The 24,664-nt window shown below is 40.8% G+C and overlaps 1 protein-coding gene across 2 annotated transcripts in view; it reads left to right on the top strand.

The window, feature by feature from the left end:
- Window positions 1-7,685: 7,685 nt before the first annotated feature.
- The window catches only part of PDK3 (pyruvate dehydrogenase kinase 3), a 59,611-nt gene continuing 42,632 nt past the window's right edge, over window positions 7,686-24,664 (top strand). For both annotated transcript variants that reach the window (XM_090265391.1, XM_090265390.1), the window contains exon 1: window positions 7,686-7,952. In XM_090265391.1, coding sequence (XP_090121517.1) covers window positions 7,847-7,952 — 106 coding nt within the window. In that variant the 5' untranslated portion in view covers window positions 7,686-7,846. The remainder of the gene's footprint in view (window positions 7,953-24,664) is intronic.

Below are 24,664 nucleotides of genomic sequence, written 5' to 3'. Positions count from 1 at the left end.
AATTTGACATTTTCTAGAAGCCACACAAAAAAGGGTAAAAGAATCAGATGAATTTAATTTTAATACTATATGGGGCAAAAGTAGGTTTATAGTGATTATGAAGGTTATGATTGCTACAATAGCTTCATCAACTCAACAAGAATAAACTCGGTGTTTTGTGTACTCATAACTAACTGTAAACCTACTTTTGCCCACCACTATATTGACTTAACCAGCTTAATCAATATATCAAATGTTATCATTTCAACATGTAATCAATATAAAAATTAGTTATGAGACAATTTGTATTCTTTTTTTTTTTTAACACCAAGACTTTGAAATCCAGCATGAATTTTATACTTATAACACATCTCAGTTTGGACCAGCACATTTCAAGGGCTCCTAAGTCGCATGTGGCCAATGCAGCCTTAGGACTTCTGATGGGATTGCATCTCTTTAAATTTTGAGTCGATTTTTAGTGCACATTTCAAGTTGTGGAAGTGGTCGGCCCAGTCCTGTTTCTTTAATAGCACTTATAGTTGCCTCATACATCGGAGAAACCATGGAACCAATGATCCCAAAGCAGGAATCCCCAATCCTTTTGTGAGGAATGGCTGTTTTTCTTTCCCTCAGAACTGTCAAACCTCCAAAAATTTAGGATAAGTGGACAGAGGAGGGAGGTGACAACAAAATTCCAGTGGCCTTCCTGGTAGCTACACACTCCTCACTGATGGAAGTCTAAGCAACTTGGGAACTGACTTAAATTTGCTGTCACATTTGCTGTTGGTGGTCATGATGGTCGGGGCGATGGGGAGGCTGCAGCTTTACAAACAGCTTGAATGGATGAAGGCTGTACTAGACTTGCTGATGGAAGAAAGACTAAGTTTTCAAGATAATAGGTGGCATCTTAGACGTCAGAGCCCACTGCAAATAATGGTTCATGCTCAGTTAATTATGGGCACTAAGTGACTATTAATAGAAACTGGTAAGATTGTGTTTTGGATAGAAACAAAAGCAGTGAAGTCTGACAAGTCTCTGTATAACTAACCTTCATCTTTTGGGCAAAGGAGAACTGAATAAGGCCATCATGTTTTGTATCTTTGGTTCACATTTTTGCAACTTGCTTCCACCCAGGGACTGCAAGGATTTCCTAAATGTCAATTTAGCCATGGTATCACTCAAAAGCACTCTTTAGTGGGTCTTGGGTTGTGGACACTTTTTGGCTGTTCCCTCCCAGAGTTTTTTCTATGAAGTTTTTGTGATCTCTTCATAGCTGAGCTCAAATTTAATATATACTTTTGTATCTCACTTTTACCAACTTACAATATTTGCATTTTCCAAGTTTTCATACAGACTTCATATACTATATGTTTAATGATGGTAGAATGGTCCATTGAGTGTACGTGCCATGGCTTATGTAAACATTCTCCATTATTGTCTCCCTTGTGGATATTATAGGATATAATTCTGTTCCACAACATTTGGGCACCAGGAACATTACCATTCTTTTTTCTATAAAATCAAATTAAATCTGAATTTGAATTCCCATATTCATAGCTGACAAAACACCCAATAGCAGCCATCCCTGGGGTCTTCTTCCTGTGTGTATGTTTTGGGTACCTGGAGAATGCTTGGTGTGAAAGGCTACATTTTGCTCTAAGTAATACCTATCTACCCAAGCCGGCCTACACAGTGAAAGGGACGCACGGGCCTCTAACTGGAAGTTCAGAGGAGGTTTCAGGTTTGGTCTGACAACATCATCAAGGACCCAGGTTCTTCCCATTTCTGCTCTACTTTCTGCACAGTTAGCTTCACCTTGGTACAAGGTGGTTGTCAACTGATGTCACATGCTTCCTCTAGTTCACTCATCTTCACACTTTAAAATCCCACTTTTAAAATAAAAAAAGTGGGCTGGGGAATCTTGGACGCAACTGAAATTTCCTTTAGTACGTGAACGAATAAATAAACTATGGTATATCCAGACAATGGAATATTATTCAGACCTAAAAATCAATGAGCTATTGAGACACAAAAAGATGTGGAATAATCTTTAATGCACACTGCAAAGTGCAAAAAGCCAAACTGAAAATGCTACATATTGTATGATTTCAACTATAGGATTTCTGGAAAAGACAAAACTATGCATGCAGGCAGTAAAAAGATCAGTGATTGCCAGGGGTTGGTGGGGGAGATGTAGAGGCAGAGCACAGAGGACTTTCAGGCCAATGAAACGATCCTGCATGAATGCAAAGTATGGATTTGGGCTGATAATGTTGTGTCAGTGCAGGTCCACTGATTGTAATAAATGTATCATTCTGATGTGCAATGTTGATGGTGGGGCATGCAGGAATTCCCTGTACTTTAAAAAGAAAAGATTTTATTTTATTTTATTTTATTTTTAGAGAGAGGGAAAGGGAGGGAGAAAGAGAGGGAGAAAAACATCAAAGTGCGAGAGATACATTGATCTATTGCCTCTCCCATGCCCACAGCTGGGGAGAGAACCCACAACCAAGGCATGTGCCCTGACTGGGAATCGAACCAGCAATCCTCCAGTTCGCAGGCCGGTGCTCAACCCACTGAGCCACACCAGCCAGGGCTATACTTTCAACTCAGTTTCACTGTGTACCTGAAGTTATTTTAAATAATGAAGCATATTTTTAAAAAATACAGGCCGGTATTATGAAAGAACAGAGAATTAAAAGTCAGGAGACGTGGATACAAACCCAGGCTGTCATTTACACGCTGTGTAATCTTAAATTATTTTAACCTTTCGGTATTTAAATTCACTCAGCTGTAAAATCGTCGTCGGCAGCCGTCCGTCTCGAGAGACGGTCGTGTAGCTTCTTAAGAGTCTATCTGCACTGCCGAGAATGGCTGTGCAGTCCGACTCGGGAGTGACACGGTATCTGTCTCCTCCCGTGTTGAATCGACACCTTGCGATGACGCTGGAGTGTCCTCTCCAGTGAAGCTGAAGCTACAGAGCCTGGGCAGGGTGATATGGAGGGTCTGCTGTTGCCCATGCAGCAGACACCCCCTCTCTTCGCAGCTGAAGGGTCCAAGGGAAAGACGGAGTCAATACAGTTTAGTTTCAGGTGCGTCGCAGGAGTTGCCGGTGTTGACTACAACATCAAACCACCTTAGGGACTCCGGCTCCGGATTTTCTGTCGGGGTTTACTCCCTTAGCCTTTCCCCTGAAGAGGTATGCCGCAAGGCAGCGGAGGTTTTTTGGAGTCAGAGTTTTCCTTCTCTGATGTGCCCTGACTGGAAGATCGAACCAGCGACACTTAGCTCGCAGGCCGACGCTCAATCCACTGAGCCAAACCAGCCAGGATGGCTGTAAAATAAGGATACTATTAATCCATAACATTATTTACTGGGAAGAGACAACCATAGGTACTTTCACAGTGCACATAGTAGGTGCTCAAAAATGTTGATTGAGAGTGAAGACAGAAGGAGGAAAAGACAGGGAGACCAGGATTTCAGAAAGTCAAAGGATGAAGGCATTTTATAACAAGATCCACCAATTAATGATGACGAGATAATCAGCAGTTATTTTTCCCCCCTGTATGCTCCACTCCACTTTGGGTTTCGGCTTTTGGCTTTATTAGATTATGAATTAATAAAGTTTCAATTATTGCTTGAATTCTGCAGAACCCTACCCTTGCCTCTGTTCTCTATTGAGAGCTCATGGGAAGGAACGCAGTTTGGGGTAGGCTTTGCTGTTACTTATTCTGGACACTGCGGGTGAAGCAGTGAATAAGCCAGACTTAGGCCCAGTGGTCACAGAGCTTACACCTAGTGCCGAAGATAGGCATTAATTGACTTATACCAGAGTGTTTTGTGTGTTACAGTGGGAAGCACAAGACAATCAGGAAACCATATAGATAGCAAGGGGCACAAATCACCTTTATGGTCGGGGAAGGCCTCCCTTGATGTGTAAATGCTGAGTATGCGTTAGCTAAAAGGAATAGGGAACTGGATTAGAGTGTATAGGGCAGGTCAGCGGTCCTCACCTTTGAGTATGCATCGGAATGAGTTAACTATTATTGCATAACAAATCAGCCGAAAACTTAGCAGCTGGAAACAGCAAACATTCATTACAACAAACTGTGAGAGGTTTTGTGGGTCAGGAGTCCGGAAGCTGCTTAGCTGAGTGCTTGTGACTCAGGGTCTCTCACAAGGTTACAGTGAAGGCACAGGGCAAGAGAGGGATCTGCTTCTAAACCAACCTGCTTCCAAACGTACTCTGTGGGCTTCTCCACACGGCTGCTTTGCAGCATGGCAGGTGGCTTCTCACACAGAGAGAAAGAGAGAATATGAACCTCAAGATGGGAGCCACAGTGTTTTTTAAATGCTCACTTTATTATTATTAGTTTTGCAGTACTTGTCCTCTAAATGTTCCATAGTTATTCTATGGTTATAAAATATTATTACTGATATCCTATTTTTTCATTTATATCACTTGAATATATCTTATTTTACATTTTGTAATCAAAAGGTACTTATATTTCCCAATTTTTTGAGATATAATTGACATATAACATTATATAAAAGTTTAGGGTATACAACATAGTGATTTGATATATGTATAAACTGCAAACTAATTACCACAATAAATTTCGTTAACATCCATCAATTCACAGTTATAAATATTTTTCCCTTGTGATGAGGACTTTTAAGATCTGCTCTCTTAGCAACTTTCAAATCTGGGAATGTAACATGGAACATGATGACTCTAGTCAACAGTACTGTATTGTATAATTGACTATATTTTATAATAGTTTCAGATTTATGGCAACATTGAGAAGATAGTACACAACTCTCCCTACTTGCATTATCTTGGTACATTTGCTATAATTCATGAACAGATGTTGATATGTTATTATTAAACATATTTGGTTCAAGGTCCATCCTTTGTTCAGCATTCCTTAGTTTTTACTTAATGTCCTCATATCTGTTCCAGGATTCCACCCAAAATAGCAACTATGTTTAGTTATCATGTCTCCTTAGGCTTCTCTTGGCTGTGACAATGTCTCAGATTTTCCTTGTTTTTTATAACCTTTATAATTTTGAGGAATTACTGATCAAGTACATTGAAGGACTGGAGTTGTTTTATAACCTAATTTTGAAGTGAGATCTCAGCACTCTGGCCATCCTCTATTTGTTAGAAACTAGCACTATTAAATCTCTTGAGGGGAGAAATATTAAAGAATTTGGGGCTACGTATATTTTTAAAACCCCAATAGCTTGCCAGCCCTCACCCCCAGAGTTTCTGTTTCAGTAGGTCTGGGGTAGGGTCAAAGAGCTTGCTTTCTAACAAATTCCCAGGTGACTCTATGCTGCTGGTCCAGTGATCTTGCTTTGAAAGCCACTGGAAGTGGGGCCTCTGGGAAAGACCTTGGCGTGTACAGGAGTAGAAAAAGTTCATCAAGATCTATTTATTTCTCTCAAGATCTGTCTCCTACAACTACAACCTGCACTGAAATCAACCCATTGGTTTAGCTTCTGAATTTTGCCAATAAACACAAAACTACCAGCTAAAAATATATGTTGCTGAATAAAACAGGCACAATGTCTTGTGTTTTTATTAGATATTATTTATTTCATTTGATTGTCATGAACACCAGAGAGAGAAATCAGGTATCCTCCTCTAAGAAGTAGCTAGGGCACAGAAAGTCTAGGTGACTTGTCTAAGGTCACAGCTAGTTAATGACAGAACCAAGCTTAGGACTGGGTCATTTGAGCCCTGGACCAGCACAATTTCTATTATACTAGGCTCTTTCATATTCCCACCTTCTAAGATTTGCCACCTTTTGGACAATCATCAATAAAACGATGCACATGACAGTTTAGGTAATCAAATCAACAGAATACATAGATTCAAAGTAGCATTTTGTTTAGTAGAAAAGGAAGGAGTGAAACAAGTGATTTTCAAGCTCAGAAAGATCAGCATTTGCAGCTTAAGTTGGGAAAACCTCTTCACCAATATTGAAATTCTCCTTGCTCACTGATGCCCACAATAGCCACCAAGTACACTCCGCCTTCAGGCAGCATTTGAGAAAGTCACTGGAGGAACTACAGGCCACAGGGCTTCTTGTCTGTCCACGTGGGCACACCAACAGGATTGCTTAGCTCCGCTAGCAGAGCTCCTGGTTAAAGAGGTTGTTAGTATGTCTCTTTCAGGCTTTGGTTCGAATGGAAGAGACCTAGTAGTCTATACACCATACCACCACCAAGATGACTTGAAAATCTAGAAGAGGGGACGACCATTGCTGTCTTTGAGTGTATGTATTACTGTTCTTTAAGTTCAGAGTAGAGATGCAATTGAATTGAACGCATACTCAGTGAAGGCACAAAAGCTTAGTAGCTACACACCAACAATCTTACTCATTGAGAAAATCGGTCCAATCAGACCAAAGGAGTGGTTTCTAGCTATAGTTTTACCTTTCCTTAGAGAACATCCTGCCTTTCATTTTAGTTGTTTACACGTTGCCAAAAATGAAATAAAGTTTGGTGGAAATGGTTAAAGCAAGCAGTACTTCATACATTCACATTAGGAAATGATTTCATATACTGAACGCTGAGTTCAAATTCCCTCTTATGTAGACAAAGAATACCAATACACAGTGTAACCATAGACTTTTGTCCCAAAGTAGTGGTGCTGGTGGTGGGGAAGCAAGAAACAGTCAGGGAGCTGTCCTGTGGTGGTGGCAGTGATAAGGGGATGTGAAAGATAGTGCCGATGACCTTAAATTTGATCCTTTCCAATGGTAGTGGGGGTGGGGGCATGAAACAGTCAGTGGCCTTACAATTAATCCTGCCCAATGGTGTTAGGGGGAGTGCACAGGGAGTTGTAGGGAGAGGCACAACACAAAGTGCCAGTGACTTTAAATTTGATCCTGTCCAGTGGTGGTGGTGGTGAAACAGAGTCAGTGACTTAACAACTAATCTTGTCTAAAGGTGTTGGCTCAGGTGGGAGGGGGGGTGGTTGGGGAACTGGGGCGGCGGACCACGAAACAGAATCAATGACCTACCAATCCCGTCCAAAGGTGTTTGCCAGAGTCAGAGTAGGAGGGTGGAGAGGGGCGGGGCTCGGGGGGGGGGCCACGACGCAATGAGTCAGTGACGTTACTATGAGCTCTGACCAATAGTGAGGGACAGGCACGAAACAGAACGAGCGAGTTTCATTTGATTCTGCCCAAAGGTGGTGGCGGTGGCGGCGGAGACGGAGGGCATGAAACAGCCACTATAGTTAAGTGGCAAAAAGAACATGAAAATCTAAGTTTAGCCTCCAGGGAAGGCTTCCCGGAAGAGGTGCCTTCGGTTGAGAGAGGCCTGGAGGGGCGTGTAAGATCAGATTCCTTATGTGGCTCCAGCCCTTCTACAAGTCCCCCCGAACCTCCGCCACCTTTCGGCCGCCCGGGACCTCGTTAGGGGCGGGACCCGTGCTAGTGACACTCGCCTGCCCCGCCGAGACCCGAAGCCAGAGAGGAAGGAACCCGCGCCCCGCCACAAAATAACGCGAAGGCGTCGGCGGCCAATCAGCGGCCGGCGCGTGCGGCCTCGCGCCCCTCACACCCTTCGCGCTCCCGCCCCCCACTCTCTACAGGCGCCGCGTACGTGCGGCGACCGGCTCCGCCCCCGTGGGCGGGGCCTGGGGAAGCCGCGGGCCTCCAGCCGGGGCCAAGGAGGTGCTGTTGCTGCTGTTGCCACTGCTGCTGCTGCGGCGGCTGCACGCGCGGCGCCGAGGCCGAGGCAGAGGCCGGGGTGCGCGCTTGGCAAACGTGCCGGATCCGCGCCTCTCGGCTGCACCGGCCCCTGCGGCCGTCTGTGCGTCTCGGCTGGTGTGTGCACTGCCCCTGCGAGGATGCGGCTGTTCCAGTTGCTGCTCAAGCAGGCGGTGCCCAAGCAGATTGAGCGCTACTCGCGCTTCTCGCCATCGCCGCTCTCCATCAAGCAGTTCCTGGACTTCGGTGAGTGCGGGGCCCCGGGCCCCCACGGTCTCCACGTCCCCGGGGCGCGGGACCGCTGTCTTCCGGGCCCCTCTGCCGCCGCAGGTCTCCACAACCTTTGGGTAAAGGCGTGGGAACTGCGGGCGGGGCTCCGGGAGGTCCGGGGTGGGGGCTCTCCTGGGGGCTCTGATTTCGGGGCGCGCAGGGACAGGGCCTTATACCCGTACCGATCGGGGGCCTATCCGTAGACACAGAACCTCATCCCGGGCAGGACTCCCCAAAACTGCATGTTTAGCTTCAGATCTACTTGATACAGACCTCCCAGCCCATAAAACTTCCCAGCGGAATGTGGGTGGCTTTTTCACGTTTTTATTTTTAGATTCTTTCTTTGGTTGGTTAAGAGCTGTTTAGAAACACCTTGAGGTCGTATAAATTATGCAATGGCATTTTGTTCCTTTTCTGCTTTAAGGTGCTCGCTTGTGGCCAGAGCGGCAAGACTCGAAGCGCGTTATCTTACTGTTATATTAAAATAGTTAAGAGAGGCCTGCGCTGCTTAAGCCGTAGATGCTGGGAAAGAGGGGACGAGTGGGCTCCTAGAGTAAGAGCAGGATTCGATACAACCCCGGCCTCGGTGCTAGGACCTTTGCTTGTGCCTCAACTTTTGTGTCCCACCCACTTTCTCCCCAGTTGAGTGGGCTGGCCTGGTGGGCAGCTCCCACGGATTGAGGTGGGAGTACAGCGGACCCGGTCCCCAGGCTGCCTGAGGCCTAGCTGAGATGGGACTAGATTCCACCACCTTATGTTAATTGGATCGTGTTTCCCCAGAGTGGTGCCTCTTCAAGGGCTGAGCAAATACTCCTAATTACTGAATGCATGGGAGCTGGTTGTGAAACAGCAGAAAGTAAACCAAAAGTGCTCACGCAGGTATCAGAATGGAACGCGGCATCCTTGCAGGAAAATAAAATGGAGCGGCAGAGGTGTTCTAAGCTCCCAAGGGAAAGATAGCCTATTATTCATGACTTGTTCATATCGTGAATTTTATGTAAACGTCAAGGGGTGGTGTCAGGTAGACATAAAAACTAAAGTGTGGAGAAGGTAGAACATTTGAGGAAGACCCAATATGCAGAATGTTGGAACAAGGAGAGAGGAATAGGGTAACGGTGAAACCAGATTAAATTTTCAGAAACCAGTTTGCCAGGGAATGATGAAAATTGAAGTTGCATTTTAAACTTCACTCCCCAAAGCTTTCCAGTAGTTTTACTCTACCATCTCTGACCACTTGTGAGAATTTCAGAGGTTTGATGCAGCTACTGACTTCAAAGTTTAGAAAGAAAATGTCACTGTTGCTATAAATAGCATGTTTGCCATCTCTAATTTATGGTTTAGAGAAGATTCTTAAGGTAACAACTGAGCCAGGCTAATTCATTATAAAGAACAAAAGGAACCCAGAAACTCCCAAGTCCTCTCTTCCACCCTCAAAGTTGAAGTAATAGCTCTAATCGCTTGGTGAAATTTTGCTTGATTTATTTCTATAGCAGCTAGTATCTACCCATGTTAATAGGTGTCTTGGCAAAGATAGTACAGTATTTGAATAGGAAAACCACAGTGGAGGATACTATTACCGTGGAAAACCCATGGGACTAGTATCTGGAAACAAATGTTCTCATTCTTGCTCTGCCACTAACTCAAGAGTGTGGCCTTGGCTAAGTGACTGAACCTCACTGGGGTTCACTTTCCTCATTAATAAAATGTGAGGATTATATCAGGTAATCTCTAAAGCACAGCTCCAAAACCCTCTGATTGTAATTTCAAAGGAAAAGGGAAGAGCTTTTTAAATGAAAATTGCCTAGTCTTTTCATAGACATTTCCCGTAAAAAGCCTCTGACCTGTTTTGGGAGGGGTGGAGGGGTACACTAATCCAGGATAATGGAAGAAGCATAATAATTAAAGTCTTTTCTTTGTAAGGAATCTCACAGAAGAGCCATATAGAATTGTAGTGCAATTTCTTAGAAACTACAAGCCTGCCTGTAATACCCAGAGATGAATTGGGTGGCAGGAAGCCTACCTTTGATGAGAACAATCAGAAGAAGACAGTTACTGTCGCACAAAGTCCATCTCAACTAATGCTTTTCTCTTAGTTCTTCTACCTCCTGATAGAAGTTCCATTTTGGCAAGTGATGTGGGAGTTTTATAATTTAGAAGGAGTGTGGGGGTATTTTTAAGGTGAGGAAGAAGAGTAAAGAGGCTTTCTGCCAGTGTATGATTAGAGAAAACCACAGAGGAGGACCATCTCAAGTCCTTCAAGGACTAGGAGGAAGCAGGCAGCAGATGAGTCAGCAGGGTGGGGAGTGTGGCAAACTCCCGGCTATATGCTGGCTCCAGAAGGGGCGGCTGAATTGGCACCAGTTCAATATATTTTAAAAGACCTGTGACTCAAATGAAATAGGTGCATGAGCCATGTTGACCCACAGGCTGCCACTTTGTGAACTTCATGACCTTCTTCCTGGCTACTTTACAAACGGGACATAAATTTTTGCCTAGAGTAACTGCACAGGGACCAGAGAAAGGATATACAGATAATTTTATGCTTCAGTGTTTGTTAGAACCATGTCAACAAATACATCATCATTTCCACGGCCACTGGAACAGCTTTATGATACCAGTGTATTCCTTGTTTAAGAGTGAAGACTAAAACTGGTTTTTCCTTCAGAAGCCGTGCTTTTACTTATTTTTAATTAAATTTACCGGGGTGACAGTGGTTGAAACTTACACAATCTTCTTAAGCAGTGCTTATATTTTAAAGGACTATTTCTCAATCTCAGCGCTCTTGACATTTTGGAACAAGTCACTGTCCTGGGGGTGCTGTCCTGTGCATTTACTGAAGTAGCATCCCCGGCCTCTCCCCACTAGATAGATACCAGTAGTTAACACTCCTCCCCGCAAAGCTGTAACAATCAAACAGGTCTCTTAACAGTGCCGTGTCCTTTGGGGGAGCAAAATCACCCTCTGTTTGAGGTCCACTGCTGTAAAGTATTTAGGTGAGTGGTTTGCATGCCTGGGCCCCATCACCGCAATTTCTAATATAAATGGTTTGGGGGTGGGGTGCTGGGTATTGGTATTTTTAGAAGATCCCCAGGCTCTAAAGCATAGCCAGGGTTGAAAACCACTAATTTGATCATCTGGACCTGGAGGACTGTCTCGCTGTCATCCGTGTGCCTTTTTTCTCTAGGCCCTTCAAAACGATAACAGTTTCTTGAACTCAACCCTGACTTGAAATGCGGCCTTCCACACAGCCAAGGGTAGCAAGGATAACAAGGGGTCTAAATGGATCATGCGTTTATAATGGCAATAGTGCCTTCTAAAGGATGAGATTCTGAAAAGTGAAATGTTCTTTTTCATCTGAGATAATAGTCCCATGGTTCCAAATTCAAAGGTGCAAAAGGACATAGAAAAGTCAGTTTCCCACTTTTGTTTACTAGCCTCCTTGTTTTTGTGTGAACAGCAGCTTATACTTTTGTCTGTACCTTCCTTTTTAAACTTAATACCTTAGAGAGCTTTCCATGGCTGTATCAGCAAACGTTTTTCTTTTTTATGGCTTCTGAGAATTTATTTATATGAGTGTTGCTATATAATTCATTAGCCAACTCCCTGTTGATGTCTAGTAGGTTGTTTTGAATTGTTGCTATGACAACCAGTGCTACAGTGAATTACTGTGTGCATTTCATGCATGTATGATTATATATATGATAAATTCCTAAACATAGGATTACTGTGTTTGAAATTTTTTTAAAAGATTTTATTTATTTTCAGAGAGAGAGGAAGGGAGGGAGAAAGAGGGGGAGAGAAACTTCACATACCCCCAAACTAGGAGTCTGGCCTGCAACACAGGCATGTGCCCTGATGGGGAATTGAACCAGTGACCTTTTGGTTTGCAGGCTGGCACTAAATCCACTGAGCCAGACCAGCCTTGGCTGAAATTTTAATAAACATAGTCAACCTGCTTTCCATAGAGGTTTTCTGTTTATCCTCATCCTCACTAGAAGTTTGAGTGGGCCTATTTTCTTACACATTCACCACATTTTTGTCAAACTTTGGGTAAGTGAAAAATGGTATCTAGATAGCATTTTTTTCTCCTTGAGTAGACATTTGTTTAGTTTAGTTTTTTATTATGGAAAGTTTTAAGCATACACAAAAGTAGAGCACATAGGTTGATGAATTCCTGGCTTCGTTATATTGCTATCCATGTGCAATTTGTCCGTAATGTTATGTGTATGAGCAGTCTTTTAGATTTTCTTACCAAGGTCGTGCTTGTCTTAGAACAATTTTTTTTTCTATATTAAGACCAATTTATCCTTCAGCTTTTCTGTTCTTTAAAGATTTCTTAGAATACCCCATGAAACCTTTTAAACCTAATGTGTTTTGGATGCTATCATTCTCTGACAACTTTTGGTATTGATCTGTATAGATTATCTGTTTCTTTTAGAGTCCATTTTGATATATTTCTCTAGAAAATTATCCTAGTCATTGAGATTTAATGTGAATTTGCATGACTGAGATAGTAATCTCTTATCAGTCTTAATTTTCCTTGTGGCTCTTTCCTCTTTGTTTCTTTTATATTTGTTCTCTCCCCTTTCTTGATTAGGTTAGATAGTGGTTTACAGCAGTGATTTTTAACCAGTGTGCCCCAAGAATTTTTCAAACATGCAGTACCTGACTATTTAGTCAGGGGCACTGACCTTTTTTCCCTTCGATTGTCAAATAAAATGACAACAGCCAACACAATAATAGCTGTCTGGTGTGAATGAATCAAAATTATACCTATTTTTTTGTGTCAGATTGGCAAAAATATATTTTTTTGGTGTGATGCAGAATTTTAGTAATTAGTTTGTATGTGCCATGAGATGAAAAAGTTGAAAATAGGTGGTTTATATGATTGAATTGTTTATAAGTTTGATGACTGTTGTTGCTGATTCGTTTGACTTTGTTTTCGGCTTTGTTGTTTTTCAGTACGTAGGGCTACAGCTTATGGCCTTAATTTTCTTTATGTTTAGTTCTGCTGCAGTGTGATAAGAGGATGTTATCTGAATCATTATTTAATGTATTGACATTTACTTCGTAGCACAATATTTGGTCATTTCTTATGAATGTTCTTTGGGCAGCAAAAAGAAGGTTATGCTCTCTTCTCAGGTTACAGAGTTGGATATTTCAAATCTACCATATTAATTGCTATTTAAATTTTCTCTCCTTTTACTTTTAAAAATCTACTTGCTCTGTCATGGCCCAAAAGAAGGTCATATGTTGCCTGTGGTTTTTGCTTTATGCCTGTTGATGTTATGTTTGCTGCTTAGATATTGTTACCTGTCATGTCCTCATTGTGAGATGTACCATTTAGCGATAGAGTGCTGTCCTTCTGCTGGTTTAATGCTTTTTGGCCTGGATTCAACCTTATTTGACATTGAGATCTAGAACTTGTTTCCTCTTGTTTATACTTTCTGATAGAGCAGTGCCATCTTTTTATTTGCGGAATTACTTTGCTCTCAGTCTTACCTTGAAATATAGTATAAAGTTAAATTTTGCTTTGTGAATCAAACTTTTTCTTTTCTGTGATTAAGTTTAACCAACTGACATTTATTGATATGACAGATTTGTCATCTGTTATGATAAACATCTATTCTTTTGCTTTCTGTTTTAATACCTCAGTTTTCTATATTGCATAGATTATTTGCTTTATTATATTTCTTTTAATAACTAGGTATGAATTTTTTGTTCCAGTCATTGTCTTTATAATTATTTCTTTATTTCTGTAGCCTTCTTTGTCCACTATAGTCGACGCTAGCTGCTTGAGCCTTTTGAACTCCTGAAATGTGGGTGGTGTGGCTGAGAAGCTGAATTGATTTAATTGTCATTTAAATTTAAAACGGATACTTAATTCAGTTAATTGGGAAACTTTTAAGTGTGTTTGAGACAATTTGGATATGTAAATCTACTTTATTGATGAAATCTAATTATATCAATAGGTCAATTATTTCTGGTAGAAATTTAGCTTTGAATTGAGAATGTAAGTATAAAATATACACTGGATTTCATAGATGTTTTATATTAAAAATAGTAAAATGTCTATATTTTTGTATTAATTCCACATTGAAATAATTACCTTTTGAATATTGGGAATAAATAAAATGTCAAAAATTGTACCTGTTCCTTTTTATGTTAATGTGGTTCCTAGGAAGTTTAAAATTACACATGTGGCTCACATTATATTTCTATTGGACAGTGAGGCTTCAGATAGTATATATATATTTATTAGGAGTAATAGGAACATGATATCTTCATGGTCAGTATAAACATTTATTGATTTTATTTCTCAATATAAAAGTTTTCTCCCTGCACCCCCCGCTGCCCCCCACTCCACTCCTGAAACTTGTTACTCTCAGGATTTTGGAACCAATTTATTGTCTTTGGGAGTTCCTGTTATGGTAGTTCTTTGTTATATTTGCAAAAGTTTGAGGTCTTTCTATTAAGTAATTGTTATGAATTAAAAGTACTTTTAGTGTTATAAGAAAAGGAGAACTTGGACTGTTATGACAAATTAAAATAGAACCCTCTGAATCTTGAGTGAGTTCGTAGGAAATGATTCACATTTGTATTCAGACGTACTTATCATCATTCAGTTTTGCCCTGTCCGCTTCTGATTTCTTCATTACTCACTTTTATGCATCTCTGCAGGTTTCCATTTTGTTTTATTTTCCAATTCCTTTGCACTTGCTTGTCTTACAGGAATTTTACCTGGCTTCTGTTATTCTGTTCTAAACCGTTTGTTTGCAAAGGGTGGGCCCTTACTTCCCTGTGACCTGCCACAGCCTCCTCAGATGTTTTGCTCTCTGCATAGTGGGCGCTCCATAAACGGCCATCACCGACTGCGTGTAAAGGTTATTAAACATTCTGTCACTTTGAGTCAATTCTTATATAAGTTTAAAACTTCAGTAATGTCCCCGCATTTAAATATAGCATCTCCCAGATGAAACCGCCAGGAAGCAGGTTGTCTGATAACTCTGTCCTCTTTCCGCAGAAAAGATTCCTACCAGAATCACACTGGTTCTGTGAGCCTCTGAGCCTTTCTTTAGCTGTTAGAAGGCAGCAGCCAGCTTCCCGGTTTTTACTATTTTAGGTTTAAGGGCCCAGCCACCTCTGTTTTTCTTTAGAAAGTATTTTAAGATTCTGATACCCACTGAGAGGTTGACTTTGATTCTAAATGACTGCTCTTCGAAATGTCTTGGGTTTTTAAGTCATTATGTACCTTGAAGCCAGGAGATAACAGTGATTTTGTTTCCGAAGAAGATAAAAAAGTATTTTTGTTTTAACTGTGTTAGGAAAAGGGAAAAACAATCACACTATTTCTGGGTGTGTTTCTTTTATACCTTTACGTATATGCACAAGACATACCTTTTCTGTAAGCAAATAGGGTTTTTCTACTGTGAGGAGTTGCCAAGAATTAGACTAACCTGTTGAGAGACAGAAGCCAACTATTCACAATTAAAGGGGAAGAGAACAATTTCATTTAGAATAAAGGTACCTAATGGGACTAACTACATCTTGTCCAGTATTTCAATACAAAGAAAGAATTGGCCTTTTGGGCCTTAATGATGTGGTAGGGCTGGATTTCAACATAACCTGATTTTATCAGGCTCTAGGCACTAAAGGTGTGTAGCTCTGGCTTGTTCCATGTGTTTGTTTTGTGTACTTTTGAAGGGTAGACATAAACACACTGACCTAGTGATGACTGAGTGGTTTCCTCCCATTAAGCATTAGGAAATTGATCAGACTGTTGGCAGGAGTTGGGAAACCTTGGTTTTGTTACTGGATGGAATCAGAAAATATCACCACTTTTACTTTTAAAAAATTGTATGTGCTTTCTGTTGTTTTACTTCCACAATAATCTGATTTCAGAGTTGAGTAAATCCTCTTGTTTTAGGAATAACGCAGTCCAAGATAGGTTGTCGAGCAGTTTTAGTCTCATGGCAACATTTGGCAGAAAGTACAGGGAGTTCCCACATAACTCTCCTCCCCAAGATATAGCCTCCTCCATTATCAGCATCCTTCACCAGTGTGGGACATTTGTTAGAGTTGATGAGCCCACATTGATCCATCATCTATGGGTTTTCAAAACACCTGATTTTGTAACTAAAGTTTTATTGAAACACAGTCATGCCCATTTGTTCCATATTGTCTGTGGCTTCTTTCCCTCCACAACAGTAGTTGAGTAGTTGCTGCAGAAATGGTTTGGTCCACAAAGCCAAAAATGTTTACCATCTGGCCCTTTACAGAAAGTTTGCCACCTCTGGTCTAAATGAATTCCATTCCCAGTTAAAGACGCTTGAAGTGATTGCTCTTAATTTGCATTTAAATGATAAAGCTCTGTTTTTCCCCTTGGTTAGTAACAGTAAACCTTGGCTATGCGGAGTGTGACTTTTGGGATACCTAAGACTTTTCCAGGTAATTGGCACTTCACCTGTAGGGTGTTTGCCCGAGTGGAATTACCATGTGAAAGGCTTGAGGAATTTTATAGCTTTAATCTACATGGCTGTCCCCAAAGTTTTAAGTGGATCAGTTTCTCCACAGCCCCGCCAAAATGAGGTTTCAGGACTTTAATTGTGTAATAGGTAACATAGAAGCTAAAAGTAGTGTCCCCCCCCCACCGCCCCCATGCAGGTTTATTTTCTGCATTTTGTTGTGTGTAAAGGACCCTTGACCATTTAGTAGGTGGAACCTGGAGTTTTAATCATGTGTGTGAATTACTTGTCTATTTGGCATAGCGAGCTATTGTGCTATGTAAATATTGTTTCCCACTGGGTTCCATTCTTTGGTAAAGTAATTATCAAAGTGTACAATTAAAGGCATTTGCAAAGAAAATCACCTATAATTCTTCCATCCATTTTTTTTTTGCAATAGCCTTCCAGCTTTTGCCCATATATTTACCTAGTTTAACACCAAAAGTTGGTTTCCTTTTTACTTAGCACACAGCCCAAGTTTTTATATACTCAGTCATTTATAGTGCTTTTTAGCATGGTCAGGCTTATCACCTAAAATCTCTCTGGAATTCATCACTATTTTTTTTTTTAAAGCCAGTCAAATTTAGTAGTGGGGGGTTGTTTACCAACTTTAGTGACACTAACTTTAGTTTAGTTTTTCTGATAACCCACTTCCATCGGACCAGCCTATCACTATTTCTGATGAGACTTTTTGCCCAAGCCCAAGAGCTATCAACAAAGAACTATATGTCCAATTTTATGAATCTTATGAGTTTGTGTATGCTTTCCTGCTGTCTCTCTACCTGTTTGTGTAACAGGGGTGGTTTCTGGGAACATGTGAGGTGCTAACCAAATTGTCCTTTATCCAAAGTGTCCCTGGAGGCTTTCTGGATTGGGGACACAAATAGAAGAACAAATGTAAATGTGTGTGTTACTCTTTTTCTTGATTTTTAGATTATTTTCTTGGCTGCTTACTCCTATAGGGGCTCTCCAGAGTTGTTCCAGGGTGTATATTATTAGGCAAAGTTGGTATAGGAGAAACCAAAATCTTCTTCTCCTCTTAGATTCATTCAGTGGGAGCTTGAGTTTAGCAATCATCTGCCCAAACTCCCCAGTTTCACACATGCAAAGTAGAAACCCTGAGTAATGGAGAGACTGCCCAAACCATCAGCTAGTTGTTGACATAACATCTTGGCTACCTCTTCTAAAATGAACCAGAAATTATTCTTTTTAGGAGGCGAAGGCACCTTACGTTTTGTGTACCACTCTCTGGCAGACACACTCCCACTAGGGAAGATGTAGCTGTAATTTTTACAACATCCAGGTGAAGTAGATGTTTCCATTTCTTGGATGAAGATGCTAAAGCTTAGATCATTTAACTATCTTGACTAAGCAAAGTTAGGGGCAAAACCACAGTTAACATTCAGGTAGGTTGAGCTTTTAAACCTATGCATTTTTCATTCAACATAATATACCGTTTATTTCAACATAATATACCATTGCCCCAATGCTGTTCTTTCTAGCAAACAGTTTTAGTAATGCTGAGGTTTTATCTAAACTTGTTCTGTTAGACAATCAGGAAATTGCATAATCTAATAGTCATCTAGTGTTATCACTCTTCTGAACTATTAGATTAATACCTACTTATTTACTTACACCAAAACAGTTCTTACTCTAAGGATCACTGCCACTTGTTGTCTGCCTCTTGTCTCTGGGAGTATTAGAAGCAGTCTGTGTAGACTGTACTCAAGTCTTGATTTCTAGTGCCTACCACTAGTGGAAGCGTGGGCTAATCACTCAATCCCACTACACTCCAGTGACCTTATCTGCAAAATGGAAATGATAGCTTCTAATCATAGGCTTGTTGCACTGATGAAACTGAGAACGTGCAGCACAATGCATGGCACATGGCAGGTGCTCCATCGATGTTGGCTATGTTTTGATTATGGGAAATTAGTGACACATCATTTCCTGGGTGGAATCAGCTTCCTGCTAAGAATAAAAACTGCATAGGGTGCTCTAAATCACCATTGTTAATTATCTCAAAGGTTGTTGGCAGAAGTTTGAAGCTGTATGAACTGGTCATTTCCCAAGAAACATAGCACTTTCAGCTCATGTGTGCTTTGAGCATGACTGGCTTTGGATCCTTTTCATTCATGTAATGGTTGACTTAACATTCTGCCTCAGTTAACCTTGAAGATGAGTACACTGTGATCTTCCATGACAAGACATTCTGTAACTCACCCATCCACCCTTAAGATTGTATCCCTACCCTCTCTGGAATTAGGTTGATGTGGACCTATCTGTGTGGTGGCTTTTGTTATGATTGTTACTTATATGTTCTTGCTGGTCAAAGCTCTATTTGTCATATTGGTTCTGAACACCCCCTGGCTGGACACACCATATTAACAGTTACTGCCACCATATTATCACCTTCCTACCTACCTTTCCACTCTTCCCCTAACTCTAAGGATTTCAGTACCCCTAACCAAATATATAGAATGCCTACCATTACCAGCTTGAACCACTGAATTTTATTTGCTCTAGTAAGTTTATACTGAAACATACTAGGTATTTTAATTTTCAGTTCTAATCAGTAAATATTAAAATATCTGCCCTGTGCCAGGTAGTGTGCTAATGAACTCTTCCATTTTCTGAGGGATCCTGGAACCAAAAGGATATAGAACTCAGTGTTAGGGGCAATGGCAGAGGGGTTACCCACGCAGTGGGCACAGATTGTGGGCCCACAGTGAAATCCATGTACAACTTGCTTTGACCTTCTCTGGCATTCAGAGGGGCAGGTTTCTCACTAGTCTGTTTATGGGTGTATATATTTCAAAAGAGGAAACAAATGGGCTTTCTAAAGAGAGGATCAAGTCACTAGCTGACATCACTCACTTTCCCTTGGCACAGAAACAGATGTCCTTCAGGGAAATATCCACAACTCTCTCCTGCCTTAATTTTAGGGACTCTACCACAATCACTCCATAACCTCTATGCCTATAATGACAATGAAAATCATGACAGGAAGGTGTACTGTGGGCGTCAGACACCTTCAAGAAAGTTTGCATATTGCAGCGTGTTCTGTATGAGACTTCTGTATTTATTTAAAGAATATAATGGCCCTAGTAGGTTTTTTTTTATTTTAATTTTTAAATTCTTTCTAGAGGACATGCAATTAATTTTAGAGCAAGGGGAAGGGAGGGGAAGAGAGAGAGAGGGAGAGAAACATCGATTGGTTGCCCCTTGCATGCACCCTGGACTGGGGGGATCGAACCCACAATCTAGGCATGTGCCCTGACTATTAATGAACCCACAACCTTTTAGTTTGTGGGACGATACTCCAACCAACTGAGCCACACTGGCCAGGGCTCTAGTTGTTTTTTATTTTTTTGTTTGTTTTTTGTTTCTTTTTTTTAATAATAGATTGGCTCTAGTTACAGGGAAACCTTTTTTAGAAGACTGTTTTTCTTTAAAAACTTTTTAATGACTCTATGTTTCCCCATGTAAATATACAATATTATAATTTATTTTACTGTTCCCTTATTGTTGGATATTTAGGTTGTTCACAATGTCCCTTCTGAATCTTTTATTGCAGAGCATTTCTGACCTCAGGAAAAGGTGTAGACGCAATACAGTTAACACTCCTATCTAGCGCTTAGATTCACCAGTTCACTTTGCCATCCTGCAGGTCCCTGAATAATGTTTCATTATGATGCTGATGAGATGCCATAGGAACACAACTCTTGTCTATATCAGTTCGCTTATTGTAGAATTGGTTTTGTTATTGGTCATTTCACTAAAAGTTGCAGAACCTATGACAGCATTAAGTGAGGGCTTACTATATTTGCTTTTCATCTCCCCCCTCAACCCCACTCATTCTCCAGTGTGATAACTGCATCACACTGGAGAATGAACTGGAAGTCTGCAAACAGAAGGGTCACCCTCTTCCCTTAACTGACCACCAGAACATTATTAGGCGGGCAGTTACCCCTAGGCAAAGTAAAAGGCAAAAGGGAGGTTCTTTTCTAACAACCCTGAGTAAACTATTTAAGGAAAGACTAGGAAAGATTAGGAAAGCTGGAGTAGTGTTAGGACCTCCACCAGAGAGTCCTCTAAATCAGGTGTTTTGGGTGCTCACTTAGTCTTTAGGCTGCCTCATTCTCAAACATGACTAAATAACCAAGGATCACCAGACAGCTGAGGGAAGTCCACAGCGAGAAAGATGCTAAGATAAATAAATGGCCATAAATAAATAAATAAATAAATAAATAACCCCAGATGAAACAAATCCAGGCAATAGAAGAATGCTTCAAAGTATAATTTGAAAAATAAATCATCTTCTGTACCCTCTCATGAACATCTTAGGGCAGGTGTCGTTTCCCCAGGATGGCCTCGATGGCGCTTTTCTACAGCATGCCTTTGCCAGCCCTCCATCACGAGGGGCGGTCTGATCCCCTTCCCCTGGAGTCTGGGCAGGCTGTGGCTGCTTTGACCAGTTGAGTATGGCAGAAGGGGGCTAGCTGTGTGACACCTGAGGCTGGGTCTAAAAGCCATATAACTTCCACCTTGTTTACCGAACCCATACGCGGATCCATCTAACCCAAAGCTGTCATGCTGTGTGGCAGTCCAGAGAGGCCACACAGCGGTGCTGGTGCTCTGGTAGGCAATGCTTGTAAGTAGGAAGCCTTCAGATACTTCCAGCAGCCCCCTTCCCAACATGGTCTAGTCAGTCCCCCAGCATTGAGTTTTCCCAGCTGAGCTTCCAGACAAGCCATCCCTTCGTGTGCTGTCTGAAGCCCTGACCCACAGCATCTGGGAGCATAGTAAAGCAGACGTTGGGCCAAAAGAAGTAGTGTAATGTCTGGGTATTTGGGAGCATTGAATGTAATAGGGGATGAGATGTGTGAGAACCCCCCAGTCTTTGGCTCTGAAGTTTCTGGCTCACTGTTAGCAATAATGTTAGTAATGACACTGTTAGTAATAATAACAAAGTCCTGGTCTGGAGTGAGGGCAGCTTCAAATAGGTAGACCCCAAATCTGCTACCTATTTTGATCTCTTGAAATTCAGGAAGGAGTTTTACCAACCAAAGGAAAACTGTGAAACTTCTCAGAAAGTGAAATAGTACTTCTGGAAATGGAGTAAAACAAACATTTTAAAAGTATAAGTGAAACTAAAAATATAAGGGATTCTTTTGAAGGATGTTCACAGTCATTTGATAGCTCTCCATTCACACTTCAGTTTGCTTCTTTGAAGGACTATTCAGTTAATCATTGTTTAGCCCTAGTAAGTCCAAGACTTAATTACTTGTGGTTCCAAAATTCAGTGTTTTCGAAAGACTGAAATCTTATCACTGGAGAGAAAAATAAAAAAAGTGCCCTTGAAATACTGTTTTCCTGGTTATATTTTTATCCATTTTAACGTGATTAATGGCAAAACTACATTGGAAACTCAAACATTTAATTGGCAATATTTAGAGAAAGCAACATTATCTGAATGAGCTGATCATTCTGTTGGATTTTGGTGCCTTGCTTGTAATTTTTCCATTTGTTGCCCTCATTTTCCACTCCCTGATTTCATTACTACTCCTCCCAGACCATCCCCTACCAAGTGTTAAAGCTGAAAGACGTGGACAGAGATAGCCTTCAAGTAATCCAGACAGGCGACTCTACATTTGGCTCTGAAGTTTCTCATCCCTCTGCTTTAATTATAAGATATATCATCAGGTCAGTTCATTAACTGAAGAAATAATTTTTTTCCTGCCTCCTGTAAAGTAGTTGAAAAGAGGCTTAAAGATTCACGAGAAACACAGACCACTGTGGAAACCAGATATAAAGAATAATAAGTCTGAACTATTATTCTTGCTTTCAGAGGGCTAGTCAAATGCTCCTTTCTTATGGTGACCACCACTGGGAGGGCTCCCTGCATTAAATTGAAAGTTGTTTGTGTTTCTATGTCTAATTCATTCTACATCTTGGTGAATGGAAAACTATTTGGAACCTTTCGAGGCAAAGCAAATCATACCTTTTGCAAATGTAAGAATTGTCTGCAACTTTTCGATGAAAGGGCAAAGTATGAAAAACAAACAGAAAGCCAAAGAGAATGAAAGGGCCATTAAATGAGGAGGAAGCAGTGAAGAAATACACAGGAGTCTTATCAAAGCCAATGACTAATTTGTGTTCACTAAAGTCAGAATTTTCCATGCCCCTCACCCATTCCTTTGTCATCCTCTGAGCTGATACCAGGGAATAATTTAATTGGTAAATTTGAATAAGGTAAAGTATTTAGAGAAATACAGGATAAAAATAGAAAAATCAAACCTAAGAAATGTAGAAAAGCCACATAAGTGGGGAAAAAATGAAGTCAAATAACTGGGAAGAATAAATGGAAAATAGTATGTCAGAAGACTTGTAAAAACAGAATCCTTTTGAGAGGACATTCAGTTAAAACCAAAAGGTTCTTTTTTTGTAAGTTTACTTTAAATAAGTTTATTGGAACTAAACCTTTATTGAAATTGAGTATCCAGCCTTAACACACAGGATAAAATACTTGCAGTTTATATGAGGAAAGCCACTTGAGAGGTTTTTTAAAAATCAGGTATTTTGTATTTATTTTTAGGTTCACTAATTAACTAATGATAAAAGACTTATCCCCTGTTTAAGCTGATGTGTAATTAAGGTATCTGAGTACAAAGAAGTTTTCTCGAAAGCTAAATTAGAATGTAGGAGGCAAAACCTGAGATTTTTTTCAGGTACTCTTTTTTAAAACTACAAACTTCTGAAAGTATTATCTGTTCTCCAATAAATCATTGAGAGACAAATAAAATGAAGTCTTGTCCTACACTAGTTTATAAAAGACCGATAATCCAAGAAGGCTAGCATAAGTGCTTCCTAAAATTTGGTCATCTTAGACCATGCCAAATGAGTGGTCGAGTTTTCTAGTTAGTACAGAGTTGACCAATGTAAGCGTCAAGGCCTTTTATTTGAAAATAAATCAAACTGGATGCTGGGGACACAGAACATATTTTAATCCTTTTTTAATTACGTACAATCATCAAACGAGCACAGACGACGCACTGAACTGCACTGAACCAGAATGCAGTCAGGCGCTCAGGGCTCAGAAAGTTCTAGACCTATTGGATCTGGCACATACGGCCTCAGGCTGTTTCATTTGATCATTATTGGCATTGTTAGTGGTTGCTATTTAATGGACCCCCTCTTCTACATTTTAATAACTTGTTAATGTTAAATGTTAGGTACTTTTTCACCCTCACCACAACCTCTACAAAATAGGTACTGTTTTTATTTTATAGATGGTGATATTAAGGCTTAGAAGTGTAATTGACACTTAATCCGCATTCATGAAGCTAGTGGGTACTTGAGTCAGGATTCAAAAACCCAAGTCTACCTCCAGCATTTAATCTTGGTTTTACTTTTCTGCAGGACCACAGTCTCATATCTGAATCCTGAGGTCTAACAAGCTCTAAAAACTGAAGTTCTTTTGTAATACCTTTGGTGGCAAAACTCATTGCGTGGCCAAACCTTACCCAACCTGACCTGAGGTCATGGTCTTTATCCTGTTCCGTATAAATGTGTCTAGATTTCACTGCAGCTATGTTGTTGTGTCTGTATAATAGATCACATTACACAATGGATGTACATAATCCTTTTTACCTTCCTAAAATCTGAAAACCTTTATATTCCAAAACATCTAGCCCTGTGGGTTTGCAGAACAGATGTGGACCTGACCTCCCCTTGCTACTTGGTGCCTGCCAGCCCACTCTCACTTCTCATTGCCCTCCCTCTTCACCCTACATGCTTCTAATTTAATGCTCTAAATATGCTGTGGGTGTGGAAATTTAAGCAGGTAAACTTTCCCTACCCAGAAACTCAACTAATTTTTTTCTGAGTTCATACTGATACTCCCAATTCTGATTGAGCACCACAAGGTTCTTTCTCTTCTTCACCATTCCCTAACTTACCCCTCCTATGGGGACAATGTCAACATTTTTTTGAGCTTTATAAAAAAGTCATTTTGGGTATCCAAGATGGTGGCAGAGTAGGTGGAAGCAGTTACATTCACCTCTTCCCAGGACCAAACTGAAATTACAACTAAATTATAGAACAATCAACCTGAATACCAACCAAAGACTAGCTGAACAGAAGTCTTACAACCAAGGACTTACAGAAGTAGCCACGTAGAGA

This window comes from Furipterus horrens, unplaced genomic scaffold (assembly GCF_987537825.1).
Source record: "Furipterus horrens unplaced genomic scaffold, mFurHor1.1.pri manual_scaffold_17, whole genome shotgun sequence".
Lineage (NCBI taxonomy): Eukaryota > Metazoa > Chordata > Mammalia > Chiroptera > Furipteridae > Furipterus > Furipterus horrens.
This window is presented reverse-complemented; position numbering and strand designations above follow the sequence as displayed.